The sequence below is a fragment of the Oncorhynchus mykiss genome, chromosome 9 (assembly GCF_057628025.1).
Source record: "Oncorhynchus mykiss isolate SJ-2025 chromosome 9, ASM5762802v1, whole genome shotgun sequence".
NCBI classification, from domain to species: domain Eukaryota; kingdom Metazoa; phylum Chordata; class Actinopteri; order Salmoniformes; family Salmonidae; genus Oncorhynchus; species Oncorhynchus mykiss.
In genome coordinates, this window is record NC_143030.1 from 68,473,967 (window position 1) to 68,496,502 (window position 22,536).

At 42.2% G+C, this 22,536-nt stretch overlaps 2 protein-coding genes across 6 annotated transcripts in view; both read left to right on the plus strand.

Moving 5' to 3' along the window:
* Nucleotides 1-248: 248 nt before the first annotated feature.
* On the plus strand, nucleotides 249-8,549 carry sall4 (spalt-like transcription factor 4). 2 transcript variants are annotated; one of them, XM_021616669.3, is made up of 4 exons: nucleotides 249-508; nucleotides 2,991-5,540; nucleotides 5,679-5,989; nucleotides 6,190-8,549. In XM_021616669.3, the coding sequence occupies exons 1-4, from the start codon at nucleotides 442-444 to the stop codon at nucleotides 6,607-6,609; spliced, it is 3,348 nt and encodes a 1,115-aa protein (XP_021472344.1). In that variant the 5' UTR covers nucleotides 249-441; the 3' UTR covers nucleotides 6,610-8,549. The 2 variants fall into 2 exon arrangements, with proteins under 2 accessions (XP_021472344.1, XP_090041271.1); XM_090185145.1 differs by having other exon boundaries at nucleotides 268-508; nucleotides 3,003-5,540.
* Nucleotides 8,550-8,793: 244 nt separating this feature from the next.
* Nucleotides 8,794-22,536, plus strand: part of LOC110532617 (putative phospholipid-transporting ATPase IIA) — a 42,062-nt gene continuing 28,319 nt past the window's right edge. For 2 of the 4 annotated variants that reach the window (XR_016483398.1, XM_021616670.3), the window contains exons 1-5: nucleotides 8,794-9,484; nucleotides 15,413-15,557; nucleotides 19,198-19,311; nucleotides 19,447-19,555; nucleotides 21,424-21,482. Coding sequence is in view for 3 of the 4 variants with exons in the window: in XM_021616670.3 (XP_021472345.2) it covers nucleotides 9,417-9,484; nucleotides 15,413-15,557; nucleotides 19,198-19,311; nucleotides 19,447-19,555; nucleotides 21,424-21,482 (495 nt within the window). In the remaining variant the exon portion in view is untranslated. Of the gene's footprint in view, nucleotides 9,485-10,763; nucleotides 10,966-15,412; nucleotides 15,558-19,197; nucleotides 19,312-19,446; nucleotides 19,556-21,423; nucleotides 21,483-22,536 lie in introns of all 4 variants that reach the window. The other 2 variants (XM_090185146.1, XM_090185147.1) reach the window with 2 other exon arrangements.

Here is a 22,536-nt window from a genome sequence, read left to right on the forward strand (position 1 = left end):
AAAGGTATTTAAAATGGTTCTACATTATGAAATATACTGTTCTAATGAGTACTCTAAACAAACTTTTGGAGTTGAATGATATTATTATGATTATCCAAGTGACAATATTTCCATAGATAAAGTATGGCAGATAAGGTAGGTTTAGATCTGTATCTCCTGTACCTCCCTCCCTCCCTCCATCACCGTCTATCTACTAGTATCGCATCTCACGCCCCCTTATGGCACTGCTTTTCTCATCAATGGGCCCTATTTGAATAATGTGTAAGCACTTGGACTGGAGCCAATCAGCTGTCAGAGGACCATGATACATCGCAATGCATTATTGATACTAATAATTACGTTGACATGCGCATTTCTACTTGAGGAGCTAATTTTACAACCCGAAGAATTTGTAAAGAAGGGAAGAAAATTGTGTTACTGTTTGTTCCCGATGTTTGCACCATGTCGAGGCGTAAGCAAGCTAAACCACAGCAAATTAATTCCGATGATCCCGGTTCGTCAGAAAAGGGTGAGTTTTTGTACTGATAAAATACTTTTAGAAGGAGTCGCGCAGGGTAATATTTATACAATGTTGCAAGATATCAACATTCTAATTGGAAGGTGATACATTGTTTCTCCTCGCACGTTGACCTGGCTGGATCATGACCCTTGGAACCGACCACGCTTTTTCATGAATAAACTTACGAGTTTGTTTTCAACTGTTTTTGTTTTGTTTGTTGCAAAAATAGGATACATATGAGTTTCTTAACTGCAAACATTTGACCAATTTGATGAATCGATTTCGTTTTTGTCAGTGAACCAGAAGCCCACTCTAAACGACATTGCCTTTTAACTTTTCTTTAAACTTCAGTTGATTTTCTATAATGTTACCTATGAAATACTAAACAGGAACATCTGGCTGAATATCACTAACGTGATTGTTGTAGGATATGAGTATCTGATTGTTTGGTTGGCTATCTTTTAGAACCAGTTGCACGTCTTATGATTTGTTTATTTTTTACGTAGGCCTAATTTAACTCCATTTAGGGCATTAGATTTGATTGCATGTGGTGTCTGAATAGCCTACTAATATACTTGCTCTGTAGGTAGCTTTACATCATTAGGTAGGTGTATATGGAATATGATGTAGTGTGTTATGTGGCATTTAACAACAACAAAAGTGTCGGACAGTATGAATTGTGACTCGGGAGTAAGCTGACCTGAAAGCAATAAATCCCCCAGTTTAACGCATGACTGTTTTCTTTCCTACATATGTGGAGAGGTGGGGGGATGGACGGACCTGTAGTGGTAGGTTTGTAGGCAAGCAAGGGGTGGGGGTGCGGTTTGTGTTGCTATAGTAATGAACATCACCTTTTATGAATGATTATCGCCTACTAATGCCACGTACACGTAGACCGCTTTGATTGGGAGAGTGCATGTGTTCTTTGATCAGAGAATAGCTCTATGTTCTGTTTGATACAATGTATCAACGTACATTCATTTTAACTGGCAACCCCTGTGTGGTTTCACCTTGTGCCATATTGAACTATAAGACCAGGTGATCTGATAGAATTTATGCGCCACCAAGTGGTCATATGATTCGAGGGACACGTTGTGAAGTCAATCTTTTCTGATCTTTGTTTTGTTTGATATAATTTCATATCCCGACTTAAATCGAAATAGTTTTTTTTTTAAACTTGTTTTTCCCTAATTTTGCGGGTTGTTGGGGGTTCATTGCTGCTTGTCATAATCGACCACTTTTGCATAGTGATTGATAAGGTAACGTTCTCCTCCCGCTGCCTACTGTGTTATTATGCACTGCAACATTGGCAACTTCTTTGACAATGAACGGATTCTGAATAGTCTACCTACAATGCCATTTGCAACTTTCACCCTCCCCACTGAGCGATTAGCAAATCCAGCAACAATTGCGTTGGAAGAATGCAGACAGGCGGTCTACACCCCCTCGCCTCCTCCCTTCCCCTCCCTCTCAGTCGAGTACATTAGCATTTGAGTATGCGACTGGTTGTTAAATTGCCTCGGGTGGGCAGACACACTTAAAATTATCACTTTAGGATTGATACCGGTTCACGTGTTCCATTTTGCTAGAAGTTGCTCGAATTTACACTGCATGTAAATGAGATGTTGATATGCGGGCGATTTCCCCTGATCTTTTCTGGGTGTGAAAGTTAGACAATTCAACTGGTGTGAAGATATTGCCCTGACTGGGCATACGCATATGTCATTTCTATAGAATTGGTTGTGAATTACATTTAAGTGCCGGTTATGTAGACAATATTGTTTAATAGTTAACACTTGACCTGCCCCTGTATCAGTGCGTTAGCGATGTCGACGATGAGTGGAACTATGACGTGTCTCTTCTCTGCCGCTGAAAACAGATTCTGGAGCAGTTCATACGTTACTAACGATTCTTTCATTATTGTGGCAAATTCGGGCTGGTTATTACAGGCCCATACAATATGGTATGGGTTAACATTTTAGCAATTATACTTTATTATAAGGATTGGCTATAGGAATGCATTTCAGTTTCTACATCGAAATTAGTTTCAGTATAGCCAGGTTGCCCCTGTTTTTGTCTCAAGTCGGATGTTGCCCTCTGCTGGGCCAGTTGTGCACTGAGCCCAAATTGCACTAAACCCTCATGTTCGCAATGCATTGACTGAAAATCTGATGAAATGCCTTTCGTGAATGTAGAGCTTTGATTCAAGCTTTGCCCAACAAAAGCAGACTTTCTTTTGTAGATGAGGCCCATTAGTTATTGCAGTATTTGAATGCAACCTTTAGTATATTTAAAATGCATTTGTGTGTGTGACTGAAATTAAAGTACAGTATATAAATAATTGCTTGAATTGAATTTATATACAGACTTGACATTAATAACAGACTAAGACTTAATTTATATTCAGACTGTAATGAATTTATACTTTGACTTTAGTTGGTTGTTATTTAATGGTTTTAACCTGAGATTTCCCTACTTATTTTCATTACAGGGGTTCTACAAGATGGTCAAACTGAAGAGGTTGGAAATGAGGTGAAGAGGTTTCGAATGGACACAGCAAAGGTCTGCACCAAATGTGGTGCTGAATTTTTCAACGAGGTTGAATTTCTCGAACATCAGAATAATTGCACTAAAAGTCACGAGGCAGTCATTGTGAAAGATGGCGAGGGGAGAGAAGTACCAGCGGAGGTCTCACAAGGAGACTCCCCTGGTGACTTCCAGAATGACCACAGGGACTGCCAGCCCAGAAGTAATTGTCTATCAAAGTCCAAAGCAGAGTCTATGGAAAGGATGGATGACGAGGAAGAACCTAAAATAAATGGTGCGGAACAACCACCCAAACAAGACCAGGTAGAGATGTCTGACAGTCCCAGGCCTGAAATTAGTCACCACCAGAGCCAGACCTCATCCAAACTCCAAGATTCAAATGTCACCTTGGAGTCCATGCCTGGCACCAAAGTGGCCGTCACTCAGCATTCATCGAACGTTGGTTTGAACAACCGCAGGTCTGCACAGACATCCCAGGAGGCCTTGCAAGCCATCCCCATGATCCTGGAACAGCTGGTGGCTCTTCAACAGCAGCAGATCCAACAGATCCACCTGACTGAGCAGATCCGTATCCAGGTGGCCATGATGGCTCCACAGAGCCTCCACTCTGTCAATGGGGCAGCAGTTGACCCTCTTAAAGCCCTAGGAGCTCACCTCTCTCAGCAGCTCTCTGCTGCAGCAGCCCTGATCAGTAAGAGGACTAGCCGCCAGAGTCTCTCGATAGAGTCCCTCAAACAGGGCAAACTACCCCAGTCCAACAGCAACCCCACCTCACTGGCTGGAGGACTGGGGCCAATGCCCTCCAAAGCTGATATGTTGAAGGGGCTTCCAGACCTGGCCAACCGCCTACCAGTGTTACTGCCTCAATCACCAGGCTCCAAGGCCTTTCAAAGTCCCTTCACTGGCCTCTCGTTAGGGATGGATCACTCTAAGAAAGTAAAGAGCAAGATCCCAAACATGCCGGAGTCTAAAAACGGGTCTGGTTGCGACAGCATGTACAAGCACAAGTGTAAGTACTGTGGGAAAACCTTTGGGAACGACAGCGGGCTCCAGATCCATTTGCGCTCGCACACTGGAGAAAGACCATTTAAATGTAACATCTGCGGAAACCGCTTCACAACCAAAGGAAACCTTAAAGTGCATTTCCAGAGACACAAGGAGAAGTACCCTCACATCAGGATGAACCCACACCCTGTGCCAGAACACCTTGACAACATTCCCACCAGCAGCGGCATTCCGTATGGCATGTCAATGCCAATTGAAGAATCCAACATGGTGGACATGAAGCCAATGCTTGGCATCCCATCTCCAGGTTTCCACCCATCAGCACTGCAGGGGTTCAAGCCTTCGTTTGAGGGTTTCAAGAGCGACCCGTTCTCCCAAAGACCGGCATCATCAGGAAGTGACGGAGCATCAATTTCCTCAAACGCGTTCAATCACGAAATGGGCTCTGATCAGCACCACCAGGTATCTAACGAGCTAATGGGAGCGCTGCATCACATGAACGGCAAAGACCCTCCCGGCGACCATGAAGGCTCTGAAACGGCCAAATTACAGCAGATGGTGGATGGGCTGGAGAAGAGGACCAATGACCCAAACGAGTGCTACATCTGCCACAGAGTGCTCAGCTGCCAAAGCTCCCTGAAGATGCATTACCGTACACACACGGGTGAGCGGCCCTACAAGTGTAAGATCTGCGGCCGTGCCTTCTCCACCAAGGGCAACCTCAAAGCTCATTACAGTGTCCATCGGGCCAACACGCCCCTCAAGATGCAACACTCCTGCCCCATCTGCCAGAAGAAGTTCACCAATGCTGTGGTTCTCCAGCAGCACATCCGCATGCACATGGGAGGCCAGATCCCCAACACCCCCATGCCAGAGACTCAGTTAGAGGCCTCTGAAGAAATGAACTCCCCTCTGCCCGACGAGAAGTCCATGGACTTCAACGGCTTTGAGAGCATGGAAGACCAATACACAGAGCTTGACTCTCAGGAGAAACCAAGCAAAACCTCAGATTCTCTCCCACCATCTGCGTCTGAGGAACCGCACCAACCCCATCAGGCCCCTCAATCCTCTGTGTTCTCCAGCATAGCGGCACTGGAGAACCACATGAAGAACCTCACCTCATCTCTCAACCTGCAGCACCAAAGCAGCACCGCTTCAGAGAGCAATGGAGTGCCCCCCAAAGAGTCCACCTCAGCCTCCGAGAGCCTCCGGGAGCAAGAGTACCAGAGCGGCCGCAGCCCCACCGTCTCAGACCCTGTCTCCTTCCACTCCTCATCCCCAGTCAACAGCCATGTGGGAAGCAGCAAGTCAAAGTCCCCCGAGTTAGCCTTCCCTGAGGATTACACTCGGAACAGGCCTAGACCAGACTCTGACAGCGGCTCTCAGGATGCCAGTGAGTCCAATGGGGCTCTGGACCTGACGGCACCCAGCTTCACCCCAAAAACCATAAAAGAAGAGCCTGGCCTGTACTTCACTAATGGAGAGTATGGTAAGTGTTTAAACAACTTTGTTTAGAATGTGCTGTATTATAAATCAATGGTATTCTCTTTAGGGTTTTAAGTGTAGGTTGACTAGGGAGTAATCTGGGAGTATTGTTTATTAACTGGAATCTTCTCCTTCTCAACAGCTCCCAGCCATTTGCCTCCTTTCCTGAGGGTGCCCTCCAGTCTGGTCCAATTGGAGATGCAGATTCCCCCAGAGAGCTCCATGGGCATGAGCTCTCTATTTGGCTCCCAGATGCCTCAGGGAGCAGGAGGGCAGCCAAGGGATAGCTCAAGTGCTCCCCGTAGATCCAGCAAGCAGCACCTGTGTAACTCCTGTGGCAAAAACTTCTCCTCTGCCAGTGCCCTGCAGATTCATGAGAGGACCCACACTGGAGAGAAGCCCTTCGGCTGCACCGTCTGTGGCAGGGCCTTCACCACTAGAGGCAACCTCAAGGTAAGGTTCTTTCATAGAAGAGAAATGTTGTGAAAGCCTTAATCTTTCATGGACTCTGTGGTCTGGTATGATACTTTTGTAATGTATATGCAACAAAAAGGAGGTATTTTAAAGTAATTTTCTGTAGTAATCCATTCTGGATCATGATTTTATGAACATTGGCAAAAAAAAATATATTCTAATATGTATAATTGTTTTAGGTCCATGTTACAACTCACATGTGGAACAGCTCTGTGAGGCGTGGCCAGCGCCTCTCTCTGGACAACCCCATGGCCCTGATGGCCATGAGCTCAGAGTCTGGCAACATAATGCCACCTCCCAAGGAACTGGATCCTCAGCCAATGAACTTCGACCAGTCTCTGTGGAACCAGTATGCTGCTGCTTTCACCAACGGCTTGTCCATGAAGACTAACGAGATCTCTGTGATCCAAAATGGTGGTATGCCTGGTAGCCTGGCTGGTGGTCCTCTGTTCCATTCGACTGGAGGCCTGATGGAAATGGATGGGTCCCACTCTGGCCTGCCTGCCACCATGGCAGAGATTGAGAAGAATGGCTCAGAGAGTGTGGCCAAATCTCAGTTCCCACATTTCATGGAGGAAGGGAAAATTGCAGTGAACTAGTTTTGAAATGGGAGAAGGCAGTTTTATCGGTATTGCCTAGTTTTTTTTGTTTTTTTTTCATTGATTGTGTGCAGATTTTTGAATGTTCATAGTAGCAATGTTGGCTAAAATTTGCCACTAGGTCCAGGTACAATAAACATGAGCTATTCCAACACTTTTAGGAGATAATCCTTAACCCTTGCTGAAGATTTCTGGTTTTTGCAAAGCCTATTTGAAACTCTCAGTAAATTAAACGATGCAGCTCTTCACTAACCTTTCATTTGAACAATTCATCCCTTAACTGTTGTATTTAGTTGAACTAGATATAACTACTATAGTTGTATTTACTGTTTATTTTTTCTCAATATATGCAGGTATTTCTGTGCGTGACCTTTTTTAGTTTTGTATCCAGAAGTTGAATGTCTGGCTTACCTGAAACTGCTTTGATTCAGAATGTCTCCCTCCCCGATGGAAGAACCTGTACTTTGAATGATTTTGTCTAGTGTTAGAAAATCTTCAGTTTATGACTGTGTACACCATTGTTTTAGTGCCGATAAACAAGGAGTTATTCTGATTCCTCTGCACAGTACATAACTATTTGGCACTCCTATTGTGTGCAATACATTTTAGGAAGTTTGTGATGGCCAACAATTTATCCCGATGTTTGAGGGAATCTTTTGGAGATGCTCTGAGGTGGTCTACTGAGAGTTCTGTCAGGTGTCATGTACTTTTGTTTGATCCAGATAGGCTTACTGATTTGCTCAGTTGTCCATTTTGGAGGTTAATACTTTTTTCAGATACGTTACATATGTTGAGACAGTCATTTCTTTGCCTTTCTCTCTAAAACTGAAAAACCTCATGCCAAGTGCCTAGCTAGAATTGGAATTGTTGCTCTATTGTCTTATTTTTTTTTAAGCACCACAAGATTGTAATGGTTACTTTTGACTGATACTGTTTGTCCATGTAGCATATTGTGCTTTTTTTCCCCACACTCATATTTACAAAGATCTGTTCATTATTGTTTAATTTTTGCTTCCATTAACCTTTGCCGACCAGCAGAGCTTCTGCGTCTTTCGGTGGGTTGTTTTCTGAAGGATATGGGTGTGTTTTAAATGACACGGTATTCCCTAGTGCACTACTTTTGCCCTGGCTGAAGGTAGTGCACCATATGTGTATATGATGCAATTTGGGGGGCAACCATATAAAGTAGAATTCTCTCAATCATACCTGCACTTTAAATTTCTTCACGTTTTGTTAAGCTTATAATTTCGATGGCTACATTTCAAAACCATCCAGCTTGACTTTGTTTACCTTGGTGGTCATATTAGAGCGGGCACATCACTGATTTGTCATCTTTTCTTACTTTGAGGACTTGGAAATGTTGACTTCAGAATTTGACTCAATATTCCACTCAATTGCCAACCTTTTTAAGTGACATATTTCAATACTTCTCTCCATTGATTGATGAACGTGCAAATCTACTATACATTATTTTATCAACCGTTGAATCTTAAACTTTTTGTTAATTTATATCACGTCATGTCAGAGCGTTTGGGGGTGACTCTCTACCTCATTTAGATATTTGTTTTTCCTCCACCTACCTTCAAAGGTATATTCGCTCTGATACATTCTGGGTAAGCAAAGATATGCTTTCATTCCTCATCTACTGAGTTGTAATGAATGTATCACTGGAATCTTTGCACAACTCTGAATGCGCAGATGAACTCTAGAATACTTTTGTACATTCCCCATTAAAATGCATTTACCAAGTTGTGCCTTTGTTTAAAAAAATCTAATCATGTCATATCTGCTTTGAGGTTGTCTCTACAATTGAAGAAACGTTGAGCCTGTTTAGGCTGGTTTACAATGTAAATGTCTTATGTCCTTTCAGTTTCCTTGTCACCTAAATGTTACTTTCTGGTCTTGTAAAAATAAAAATCAGGGTGACTTTTCCAACTTTGGTTTGCATTCTGTTTTCTGTCCCCATCATGCCATGACTTATTCTGAAAACCATGTGATGTTGCAGTGTTTTTATTTCATTGTATGAAGTTGATCGCTTTAGTTTTGTCTATGAAGAGTTTGTTACAGTCCTGCCAACAAAATGCTCTGTTCTGTCTGGGCATGCATGCACTTTGTGGATAACGTGGGTCTGTTCTTGCTACTTTTCTTTCATTTGCATCGTGCACACCCCTGATTTCCATCTCGTCTCCTTCTGATCACACACTTGGAGTTGTTGGTTTGGTTGCTGATCTCACTTTGTACCAGGAATGAATATTTGCGCCCAAGTCAATTTGCATCCAAATAAATACATTTACATCTCCATCCAACTAGCAGTCTATTAAAAAATGCCCCCCCTCCCCTCTAACAATCTGTTTTTGTGACTGATCAAAGCCTAGAGCGGTCTTCGGATGGTTAGTAAAATGAAATTAGCGTAATAGGGTTATCCAACCTAATCGTAAAGTATCCTATTCGAATGTGTCTCTTGAAATGGAGAGCAAGATGGAGCATACATAGGCTACTGGCTTAAAGTTATCTGATCAGTGGACAAGCCCCTAGGCCTGTTGGAATGAAGAGAAAACGACAAATGTTAAACCCTTGGAGATGTGTATGGTATGGGAAAAAGCCTATAGGTTCATATTTTTAAATAATATTTCATCACACCAATTCTAACATTTGATAAAGCGAAATGGAATCGGCTAAGATGGAGAAGAGCCAAGGCACTAGCTGAAGCAAGCCCAAAGCAGCCACTGACACAGAAAAGCCTCCGCCCAGAACGCAGACAGCGAGGTGGACTTCGTCTGGCTTCAACGTCAGCTGGGGCTGCAGGAATGACGGACAATATTGCTTTGCAACCAGTGAGAGACAAAAAAAGACACGACAATAAAAACAGGAATGGGTAAGAACAAAAAATACGTTGTATACACTGTAAATGTTAAGAACGGCGACGTTAGGCTGTTATTTAGCTCGATGGCTGATAACACGAATTGATTTCAAAACCCACAGACGAATATCTCCATTGTAACCGTATATTCTAAACGTTCAAGATGAAACGAACCTATTTTCTAAAAGAACAATTGACGGGCTTGTTTAGGGAAATATGTATCATCCATATTCCGGGTGCTGTCCGTCCTGTCGATGCTAGTACAATATTAATCGCCTATTAAGTATCCGTGGGACTAGATTGGCATATAGACCGATAAAAAAACAACACCCTCCGCATTATGTTTCAAATTAAGTTGGGGTAATGTGGCATGGTTGACTGACATTCTTTGTGTCATTGCGTTGAACCAGCCCAAACAGGGCAGGCCTTACTATAAGAATCAGCACTTGTTTAGGGAAGGGTTTCCCAACTCGGGCCTGGGGCACGCCCCTTGAACGTTTCGTTTTTTGCTCAAGCACTACACAGCTGATTCAAATAATCTAAACTTGATGATGAGTTGGATATTTGAATCAGCTGTGTTGTGCTAAGGCAAAAAAAACAAAAAAAACATGCACCCATGGGGGGCCCCAGGACCGAGTTTGGGAAACCCTGGTTTAGGGGACAGCAAACCACCATGACTATCTATTGATAGACACATAATATGGATGATGTAACTTATTATTACACAGTGCATTTTATATATAATAATAATTGTAACTCCTATTTCCTGATATGATATGCAATGATAATATTGCCCTCATAAAATTGCACAAATGTTAAAGTAAAACCTAATGCAGGCCACCCAAGTCTAGGCTACACACCTGTCTGGGCATCCCCTATTCACCCCTTATGCACCCATCATCCCCTCAGGCAGGAAGCATTTCGCTACATCCGCAATAACATCTGCTAAACATGTGTGTGACCAAAACAATTTGATTTGAAGAGTCAATCTCAGAGATGGTGCTTGTCAGAGCATGTCAATGTTAAGATTTAAATGAAGTGCAAATTAGTTAAGATAAGCAACCATATACACTAAGTATACCAAACATTAGGAACACCTCCTAATACTGAGTAACTCCCCACCCTCCTTCCCCCTTAATGCATTTATTTCAATTGACTGATTTCCTTATGAACTGTAACTCAGTAAAATCATTGAAATTGTTGTGTTAAGTTTTTGTTCAGTGTACACAGAGTATACAAAACATTAAGAACACCTTGCTAATATTGAGTGCACCCACCCCCCTTTTGCCCTCAGAACAGCCTCAATTTGTTGGGGCATGGACTCTTCCAGGTGTCAAAAGTGTTCCACAGGAATGCTGGCCCATGTTGCCTCCAATGCTTCCCACAGTTGTGTCAAGTTGTCTGGATGTCCTTTGGGTGGTGGACCATTCTTGATACATATGGGAAACTGTTGAGCGTAGAAAACCCAGCAACGTTGCAGTTCTTGACACAAACCGGTGAGCCTGGCACCTATACCCCATTGAAAGGCACTTAAATATTTTGTATTGCCCATTCCCTCTCTGAATGGTACTCATACACAATCCATGTCTCAAGGCTTAAAAATCATTCTTTACCCTGTCTCCTCCCCTTCATCAACACTGATTTGAAGTGGATTTAACAAGTGACATCACTAAGGGATCATAGCTTTCACCTGGATTCACCTGGTCAGTCTGTCATGGAAAGAGCAGGTGTTCTTACGTGTGTGTGATATATATATATTACTACTGTTCAAAGGTTTGGGGATCACTTAGAAATATCCTTGTTTTTTATATATATATATATATATATATATATATATATTTTTTTTTTTTGTCCATTAAAATAACATCAAACTGATCAGAAATACAGTGTAGACATTGTTAATGTTGTAAATGACTATTGTAGCTGGAAACGGCTGATTTTTAATCATATATCTACATAGGCATACATAGGCCCATTTGTGGGTTCAATTACAGGCTCAGAATGTCCAGAAACAAAGATCTTTCTTCTGAAACTCGTCAGTCTATTCTTGTTCTGGGAACAGAAGGCTATTCCATGTGAGAAATTGCCAAGAAACTGAAGATCTCATACAACGCTGTGTACTACTCCTGTGAAGGGAGTAGAAAGGAGCAGCGATCTTCGGTTTCTTTGCAATTTCTCTCACGGAATAGCCTTCATTCCCCTTGACTTTTTCAGGTTTTGTTACATTACAGCCTTATTAGAACAAACACATTAGTAAATCCACTACAATCATGCAAGTACAGTCAGCAGCAAGCAGTTGATAAGGGTAGGTAACAACACACCAGCCACGCTGATCCTCAGCACTGGGGTCCCTCAGGGGTGCATGCTCAGTCCACTCCTGTACTCCCTATTCACTTATGACTGCACGGCCAGGCACGACTCCAACACCATCATTAAGTTTGCCGATGACACACCGACAATGACTAGACAGCCAATAGGAAGGAGGTCAATGACCTGACCGGACAACAACCTCTCCCTCAATGTGATCAAGACAAGGAGATGATTGTGGACTACAGGAAAATTAGGACCGAGAATGCCCCCATTCTCGTTGTCTGGGCTGTAGTGGAGCAGGTTGAGAGCTTCAAGTTCCTTGGCGACCAACAAATTAACATGGTCCAAGCACACCAAGACAGTCGTGAAGAGGACCCGACAAAACCTATTTCCCCTCAGGAGACTGAAAATATTTTGCATGGGTCCTCAGATCCTCAAAAGGTTCTACAGCTGCACAATCGAGAGCATCCTGACGGGTTGCATCACTTTCTGGTATGGCAACTGCTCAGCCTCCGACTGCATGGCACCACAGAGGGTAGTGCGTACGGCCCAGTACATCACTGGGGCCAAGCTTCCTACCATCCAGGACCTCTATACTAGGCGGTGTCAGAGGAAAGCCCTAAAAATTGTCAGACTCAGCCACCCTAGTCATAGACTGTTCTCTCTGCTACCGTACGGCAAGCGGTACCGGAGCTCCAAGTCTAGGTCCAAGAGGCTACTAAACAGCTTCTACCCCAAAGCCATAAGACTCCTGAACATCCAATCAAGTGGCTGTTGTATTGGGCGCATGTGACGAATCAAATTTGATTTGATTTACACTGGCGGCCCCCTGTGGCAATAAATTGATAAAACCTAAAGCTTACCTTGACTTGGAAGAGTTCCTGTGTTAGTTAGCCAACTAGCTAACATAGCATTCCTCTCTGTTTGAGTAGGCTAAACTAGCTGGCTGCATTCGGGAAAGTTAATCAAAAATACAACTAAATATAGCTAGCTCTCCTCTCTTGCTTCTCCTTCATTTTTGAAGAAATTCATTTGTAAAAAAAAAAAAAAAAGTAAACTATTGTCTCTCTCTTTGATTCAATTACTAGATTAATTCTCTGTTCATTTGATTGGGTGGACAATATGTCAGTTCATGCCGCATGAGCTCTGATAGGTTGGAGGGCGTCCTCCGGAAGTTGTCATAAGTACTGTGTCTGGTAGGGGGAGAGAACCACAAAAAACTCCTAGATTTTGTATTAAAGTCAATGTACCCAGAGCTAGGACGGAAACTAGTTCTCCTCTGGCTAAACGATGGTGCTACCCTACAGAGTGCTGTTGAGGCTGCTGTAGACTTTCATTGCAAAACAGTGTGTTTTAATCAATCATTTGGTGACGTGAATATATTTAGTGTAGTTTTATCTAAAAAAGGATAACTTTTTAATGTTTCACTGTTTTTATTTTTTTGAAATTCACTAAAGGGGATTATCCTCCGTTTCCTTGGAGGAGCTCCATATGTGTTCTTGAAATGTAATATTTCCTTTTTAAAATAAAGTAGGCCTACTGTAGCTTGACTTCTTAACGTAAACCTCATTGGTTCACATATTCCATCTTTTGTGGAAGTGAGCAGTATGTCTTATTTTATTTCAATATGAATCATTTTGACATGCATGCTTTCGCCTAACTCCAATACAGAGGGGACTTTTCTGAAGTTGTTGTCTCGCACATCTGGAAGGGTAACTTCATTATACTAAATATCTTGAAAAATTAGGTTCTGCATTTATCCAATTTGTAGCAAGCAGTCAGCCCTAATTTGAACACAGCTTCCTATTTTTGGAATTAGAAGGGGTTAAATTTCTCACTTCATCCACAGTCAGTGATTCATTATCCAAGTAATTAGTATCTAGAATATGTATACAATATTTGATCTGAACATTGTGACACATGTCAAGCCATAAGGTTAGGTTACCTGCTGGCTGCTGGCTTAGATGAAGTGGAATATTTTGTTCAAGGGTGTATGAAACTAGGGCCTTGCTGCCTAACACATGATGCCAATATTTACTGACTCAGGACCCACCTCTATGGCCCTATTGCTTGACTGAAGCATTCCTCACCACCGTAGGTGGCAAGTCGGTTAGGACATCTACATTGTGCAATTTCCAAATGCCTGAAGGTATCACGTTCATCTGTACAAACAATAGTACGCAAGTATAAACACCATGGGACCACACAGCTGTTATACCACTCAGGAAGGAGACGCGTTCTGTCTCCTAAAGATGAATGTAGTTTGGTGCGAAAAGTGCAAATCAATCCCAGAATAACAGCAAAGGATCTTGTGAAGATGCTGGAGGAAACCGGTACAAAACTATCTATAATCACTGTAAAACGAGTCCTGTATCGACATAACCTGAAAGGCCGCTCTGCAAGCTCCAAAACCGCCATAAAAAAGCCAGACTACGGTTTGCAACTGCACATGGGGACAAAGATTGTACTTTTTGGAGAAATGTCCTCTGGTCTGATGAAACAAAAGTAGAACTGTTTGGCCATAATGACCCTCGTTATGTTTGGAGGAAAAGGGGGAGGCTTGCAAGCCGAAGAACACCATCCCAACTGTGAAGCACAGGGTGGGAGTATCATGTTGTGGGGGTGCTGCTTTGCTGCAGGAGGGACTGGTGCACTTCACCAAATAGATGGCATCATGAGTGAGGAAAATTATGTGGATATATTAAAGCAACATCTCAAGACATCAGTCAAGAAGTTAAAGCTTGGTCGCAAATGGGTCTTCCAAATGGACAATGACCCCAAGCATACTTCCAAATTTGTGGCAAAATGGCTTAAGGATAACAAAGTCAAGGTATTGGAGTGTCCATCACAAAGCCCTGATCTCATCTATCGAAAATTTGTCGGCAGAACTGAAAAGGCGTGTGCGAGCAGGGAGGCATACAAACCTGACTCAATTACACCAGCTCTGTCAGGAGGAATGGGCCAAAATTCACCCAACTTATTGTGGGAAGCTTATGGAAGGTTACCTGAAACGTTTGACCCAAGTTAAACAATTGAAAGGCAATGCTACCAAATACTGATTGAATGTATGTGAACTTCTGACCCAATGGGAATGCGATGAAAGAAATAAAAGCTGAAACAAATCGTTCTCTCTTATTATTCTGACATTTCACATTCTTAAAATAAAGTGGGGATCCTGACTGACCTAAGACAGGGACTTTTTACAAGGATTAGATGTCAGGAATTGTGAAAAACTGAGTTTAAATGTATTTGGCTAAGGTGTATGTAAACTTCTGACTTCAACTGTAGTATTTACATATTGTTGTGGTGGCATTTCAGTGAGAGAAACTCTAAAAGGGCCAGTTTCCCGGACACAGATTATTCCTAGTCATGGACTAAAAAGCATTGTATTGGAATTTCTTCATTGAGCATTGTTTTTAGTCTAGGGCCAGTGTTCAAAAGCATCTCAGAGTAGGAGTGTTGATATGCCCCCCCCCCCCCCCCCCTGTCCATATACTCATTATGAATAAAAAGGCAAGACTGATCCTACATCTGCACCACCCTGAGACTCTTTGTGATGTACAGGTCTAGGAGTAAGCTTAACCTGTGTCCAGGAAACTAGCCCTAATGATGAACTACACTGGTGTTCCTCAGGTGCTGCCCGTGGTCTCGGTGCTGCGGCATGGGGGACTTCCGGCCGCGGACGGTGTGGCTGGGCCACCCAGAGAAGAGGGAGCAGAGGTACCCCCGGAACGTCATTAACAACCAGAAGTACAACTTCTTCACCTTCCTCCCAGGGGTGAGTGTCAGGTACTCCGGGTCAACCAAGCAACCGCCATCTGCTCCTCATTCACAACACAACAAGCCGGAATTAGTTTAGTGGCAAAGTGCAGTTATTGGTTTAGTGGAGTTAGCGGTTTAGTGGCAAAGTGGAGTTAGCGGTTTAGTGGCAAAGTGGAGTTAGCGGTTTAGTGGCAAAGTGGAGTTAGCGGTTTAGTGGCAAAGTGGAGTTAGCGGTTTAGTGGCAAAGTGGAGTTAGCGGTTTAGTGGCAAAGTGGAGTTAGCGGTTTAGTGGCAAAGTGGAGTTAGTGGCAAAGTGGAGAGTGAGCAGTAGAGCTGACCCCATAGATTCGAATAGGGGGTTGGTGGACACTGATTCTAATCAAATGAGCACTCATGTTAGGCTGTGCCGTATAGACTAGTGTGCCTCTACTGTAGTTGTTGAGTCTCTAATTAAAGCTAAACCACGGCAAGAATAGTAAGGAACATTTTTTTCACTTTCTGATTTTCTGAGCTTAATTTTCATATGAATTTGGTTTTCAAACATTATCTAGTCTTAAACATTGTGCCTTTTTTGGATATTAAGTCATGCATTAAAAGTAGGAAAAACAAGAAGACCAGTCCTTTTTTGCATTGCAAATTCACACATTCTCAAATCAACACATTATTCTTGTTGTGTGAGTGTTCACTGTCACCTGTCAGTAGTTGAGGAAATTACTCACAGTAGCAATGAGAGAACACAAACTTTCCCTTTGTAGTAATCTTGCACATTGGTAGTAATGAAATTCAGCTATGTGAGACTGTTAAATCTATACTTGACCGTGGGTGGCACTAGAAAAGTTGATGTCCGTCTGTGTTGAGATATATCATATATACAGTACCAGTCAAAGGTTTTAGAACACCTACTCATTCCCATTTGTTCTTTATTTTTACTATTTTCTACATTGTAGAATAATAGTGAAGACATCAAAACTATGAAATAACACATATGGAATCATGAAGTAACCAAAAAAAAGTGTTAAACAAATTCTTCAAAGTAGCCATCCTTTGTCTTGATGACAATATTGCACATTTGTGGCATTCTCTCAACCAGCTTCATGAGATAGTCACCTGAAATGCATTTAAATTAACAGGTGTGCCTTGTTAAAAGTTGTGGAATTTCTTTCCTTCTTAATGCGTTTGAGCCAATCAGTTGTGTTGTGACAAGGTAGGGGTGGTATACAGAAGATAGCCCTATTTGGTAAAAGACCAAGTCAATATTATGGCAAGAACATCTGAAATAAGCAAAAAGAAACGACAGTCCATCATTACTTTAAGACATGATGGTCAGTCAATGCAGAAAATGTCAAGAACTTTGAGAGTTTCTTCAAGTGCAGTCGCAAAAACCACCTTATGCTATGATGAAACTGGCTCTCTTGAGGACATCCACAGGAAAGGAAGACCCAGAGTTACCTCTGCTGCAGAGGATAAGTTCAATAAAGTTAACTGCAACTCAGATTGCAGCCCACATAAATGCTTCACAGAGTTCGAGTAACAGAGCTGGCGTCAGATGACCAATCACCCGACCTTAACCCAATTGAGATGGTTTTGGATGCGTTGGACCGCAGAGTGCAGCCAACAAGTGCTCAGCATATGTGGGAACTCCTTCAAGACTGTTGGAAAAACATTCCTCATGAAGCTGTTTGAGAGAATGCCAAGAGTGTGCAAAGCTGTCGTTAAGGCAAAGATAGGCTACTTTGAAGAATCTCAAATAGAGTATATTTTGGTTTACTACATGATTCATATGTGTTACTTCATAGTTTTGATGTCTTCACTATTATTCTACAATGTAGAAAATTGTCCAAATAAATAAAACACCCTTGAATGAGTAGGTGTGTCCAAACTTTTGACTGGTACTGTATATTAGAATGTGTGTTTGTGTGTGGATATGTCTATGAAACTATAAGCTTATTTTTGTCTCAACTGAACCCTTAGTGATCAATATCTTGTCACGTGCATGTACACTGCTCAAAAAAATAAAGGGAACACTAAAATCACACATCCTAGATCTGAATGAATGAAATATTTTCTTTACATAGTTGAATGTTCTGACAACAAAATCACACAAATTATCAATGGAAATCAAATGTATCAACCCATGGAGGTCTGGATTTGGAGTCACACTCAAAGTGAAAGTGGAAAACCACACTACAGGCTGATCCAACTTTGATGTAATGTCCTTAAAACAAGTAAAAATGAGTCTCAGTAGTGTGTGTGGCCCTCCACGTGCCTGTATGACCTCCCTACAACGCCTGGGCATGCTCCTGATGAGGTGGCGGATGGTCTCCTGAGGGATCTCTCCCCCCCCCCCCCCCCCAATACACCCCCCAGACCTGGACTAAAGCATCCGCCAACTCCTGGACAGTCTGTGGTGCAACGTGGCGTTGGTGTATGGAGCAAGACATGATGTCCCAGATGTGCTCAATTGGATTCAGGTTTGGGGAACGGGCGGGCTAGTCCATAGCATCAATGCCTTCCTCTTGCAGGTTCTGCTGACACACTCCAGCCACATGAGGTCTAGCATTGTCTTGCATTAGGAGGAACCCAGGGCCAACCGCACCAGCATATGGTCTCACAAGGGGTCTGAGGATCTCATCTCGGTACCTAATGGCAGTCAGGCTACCTCTGGCGAGCACATGGGGGGCTGTGCGTCCCCCCAAAGAAATGCCACCCCACACCATGACGGACCCACCGCCAAACCGGTCATGCTGGAGGATGTTGCAGGCAGCAGAACGTTCTCCACGGCATCTCCAGACTCTTGTCACGTCTGTCACATGTGCTCATTGTGAACCTGCTTTCATCTGTGAAGAACACAGGGCGCCAGTGGCGAATTTGCCAATCTTGGTGTTCTCTGGCAAATGCCAAACGTCCTGCACGGTGTTGGGCTGTAAGCACAACCCCCACCTGTGGACGTCCAGCCCTCATACCACCCTCATGGAGTCTGTTTCTGACCGTTTGAGCAGACACATGCACATTTGTGGCCTGCTGGAGGTCATTTTGCAGGGCTCTGGCAGTGCTCTTCCTGCTCCTCCTTGCACAAAGGCGGAGGTAGCGGTCCTGCTGCTGGGTTGTTGCCCTCCTACGGCCTCCTCCACGTCTCCTGATGTACTGGCCTGTCTCCTGGTAGCGCCTCCATGCTCTGGACACTACGCTGACAGACACAGCAAACCTTCTTGCCACAGCTCGCATTGATGAGCTGCACTACCTGAGCCACTTGTGTGGGTTGTAGACTGCGTCTCATGCTACCCCTAGAGTGAAAGCACCGCCAGCATTCAAAAGTGACCAAAACATCAGCCAGGAAGCATAGGAACTGAGAAGTGGTCTGTGGTCCCCACCTGCAGAACCACTCCTTTATTGGGGGTGTCTTGCTAATTGCCTATAATTTCCACCTGTTGTCTATTCCATTTGCACAACAGCATGTGACATTTATTGTCAATCAGTGTTGCTTCCTAAGTGGAGAGTTTGATTTCACAGAAGTGTGATTGACTTGGAGTTACATTGTGTTGTTTAAGTGTTCCCTTTATTTTTTTGAGCAGTGTATTATAATGCCACTAATGTACATACATATTTGTGGTTGGCTGATTTATGTGAAATCATATTGTTCTGTTTTGTTTTCTCAGGTGCTGTTTAATCAGTTCAAGTACTTCTTCAACTTGTACTTTCTGCTCCTGGCCTGTTCTCAGTTTGTCAATGAGCTCAGGCTAGGTGCTCTGTACACCTACTGGGTTCCTTTGGTAAGCAGTGTAGCATTTTGTCAAAGTAATATAGCATCAAGTATTCACATGATCCATCAATCACTTGCTTTAAAACAAGATACTTGTTGTAAATTTACACATTTAGAAGGTTTGTCTTGTATTTTTGTATTTCAGGGAATTGTTTTGATTATTACCATTTTGAGAGAAGCAGTTGAAGAGATCAGATGTTATTGTCGAGACAAAGAAGTGAATTCACAGATATATAGTAAGCTCTCAATAAGAGGTAAGATTTTGTTTGCAGTTGGTACCCAATAAGAAGAATAAACAACAACATAAATATGTTTTATAAACAGGTCCAATGTAACCACTCCAACCAATTAATGACCTACAGTAGTTTTCTGATGCTTCTATTCAATATAATACAAGTACCTGAATAGTGGGTGTCTCCAATAGAGTTGGGGTCTATTCAAATTTAATTTGAAATTCCAGTTAAATTCTTGAATTCGAATTTCAACCATCTTCATGTTATGGAATTGAAATAGTATTGGATTTAGACTGTTTGGACTGTTTGAATTGGAATTGCAAACACATGTAATCCTTGGAATTGACTTGAATTGGATTTCCCAGTGAATGGAATTAATACATTTAGAATCAAAAGTTGATTGCAAGATTTATTTTAACTTGTATTTCTATATTTCCCATATAGTGAAGCAGTCTGAACAGTGACATGATCAGCCTGAAAGCCGGAGGGAATTTAGTTCTAATTGGAATTTGTGGAATTGTTAGTGATAATATTGAATTATTGGAATTTACCTAACATTGAAATTGAGAGGAATTTAATTAGCTCTGAATGCAAAGACTGACCTGGAATTTGAATGAAATGGAATTTCCTGGGAGAGGGAATTGAATTGAATTTTTGGAATTAACCCCAACCCTGGTCTCCAGTCCAGTTATAACTGTATGAGCTTGGTCCGGTCCTGTCTAAGCTGACAGGGGAGTGGGTCCTGGGTGGGAGGGGAGTGATGGCTAATTCAAAGCAGGGATGTAAAAGTGTACACAAGAGGGCTTGGAATAAAGTGCTACTAGCAATAAAAACCTGGAGACCTCTTGCGGTTTTCAGCACTTTTCCCCTTTGATCTGGCAGCTTGTTTTATCAATAAACACAATAAATGGTTGCTTCCATGATAGTGGCCTCAGTGGCTTGTCTTGTTAGAGATAATGGTATTAAATGCCTGTAGATTGTTTTGCTTTGAGAAAGTAGCTACTCGAGAGCAAAACATGCTGTTCATTTATGTTTTGATGTCAGTCGTCCACCAAGGATTTTTGCATCATCCTGTAGGAATGTATGATTCATAATTTTAAAGTAGTTTCTTTCTCCTTAGTATTTTGACTTCTGACCAATTATTTCTGAAGCTTATTGGGAAAGTTTAGTTTGTGTTAGCAGATTTGTGTATAAAGTAGACTAAACTCAGATAATAAAACCAAGTGAAACAGAATGGGTTTTCAAGCCCAATAAACCTAAATGCATAGCAATATTAATGTATTACATATGCAAAAGCATGAGGTCACAGCAAAGGTCAAGGGTGAGTGACCCGCTCCAAACAATTTTGCCTGTTCATTCCAAATGGAATGAGAGAAAAGGCTCAACTCCCCCCACCTTCCCAACATTCTTTCAGATCTGAAGGCCTACATGGAAAATTACTTTCCCCCCCACATTTAGTGGAAGGAAATCTACAACAACAGTTGTCTACATTTGCAAGGTATCCTGGAGGAGACAGTTTGGCGTAAACAGTGAGCTGAATAGTGTTTCTGTATGTATGGGCCATGAGAAGAGAAGTAGGGAGAATGAAGACTAGTGTTTTAACAGTGTCTTTGAGTGACGTTAATGGTACCAGGATGTCGCACTTTCATAAAAAACCTGTGTGAGCCATGTGAATGTTTACATGGATGTTTTAGATCTACTTGTTTGGGTTGTTTTACTCTATTCTTCCTCTCCTAAGAGGAATGGAATGTCCATAAAACAGCATTCATCATTAATTTCTGATCTAACCACAATACCATTATGATTTTCAAACTGAATTTAGTCAACTCAACATTCTGCAATCTGAAAACGCTTATTGAATATTAATTTTACGTTTGTTTTTATTTCAGGCACTGTGAAGGTGAAAAGTAGTGGCATTCAAGTTGGAGACCTTATAATCGTGGAAAAGGTTTGAATCACTTTATAGATTTCACCCCAACTGCATCAATGTATTAGGCAAACTACATAACAGGATAGCAAAGTTGCCAAATATGACAAATAATGATTGGTCTGTTAATCTGCTAGACTGGTGACTTGAGGTGAAAGGAGTTAAAGATTTTGTAATCTTGTGATCAATGTTTCTGAGCTTGAGTCTGTCAAGCTCAATGCAGACGTAACTGACACAAACTTTAAATGAACTTAATTGGATCAGAAAACCAAACATTTGACATTTGGATTATTGATGACACTGACAAAAAAAATTGAAGCAACACTTGTAGGATATTAATCTCTCGTGGACAGGCTACATAAATGGTACTGTAGATCTGTCATGATAAAACGGGATGTGTGAGATCGGCAGCATTAGTTCCAGTGCTTGGGTTTTTCATCACTGGTTATTTGGACAAATCACGATTTTGCAGGTGTTAGCATCTTTTGAATTTTGGAAGGAGAGGGGACATTTGGCCCAAAAACTTGCCCGTAACTTGCAAAGAGAGAGGGAGCTCTTCATTTCGGTTCTGCTCGTTGTTTTCTATCTCTTCTCTTAACACGTATGGACCCAGAACTTAATCGAGCATCTGACCAATTACGCAAGATTAAAGTTCTGGGTTAGCCGAGATTAGTAGGATATAGACCACCCAGAAAATACCAATGCATTCTTACCAGATAGTTCACTTAAAACGCCATTAAGTTGGCATATCCATGTGGGAAAGTTAAAACAAGGCAATCAATTGTGCCATTCAAATTAGCGTCACAAATGGCATCATCACTGGTAACATTATAATAAAATATAATTTAGTAGGTTATATTTGTCCTATTTCACATGTACAAGTATGTATTATATGCATGTGTGAAATTGATTTTTTTTGCATATTCCAACTCCCCCTTGGAGTGGGGTCATGGCCAGGGTCAGCCATTATCAACAGGGACCTTGGAGCAATTAGGGTTAAGTGCCTTGCTCAAGGGCACATCAAAAGATTTTTCACCTTGTAGCTTGGGGATTCGAGTTAGCGACCTTTCGGTTA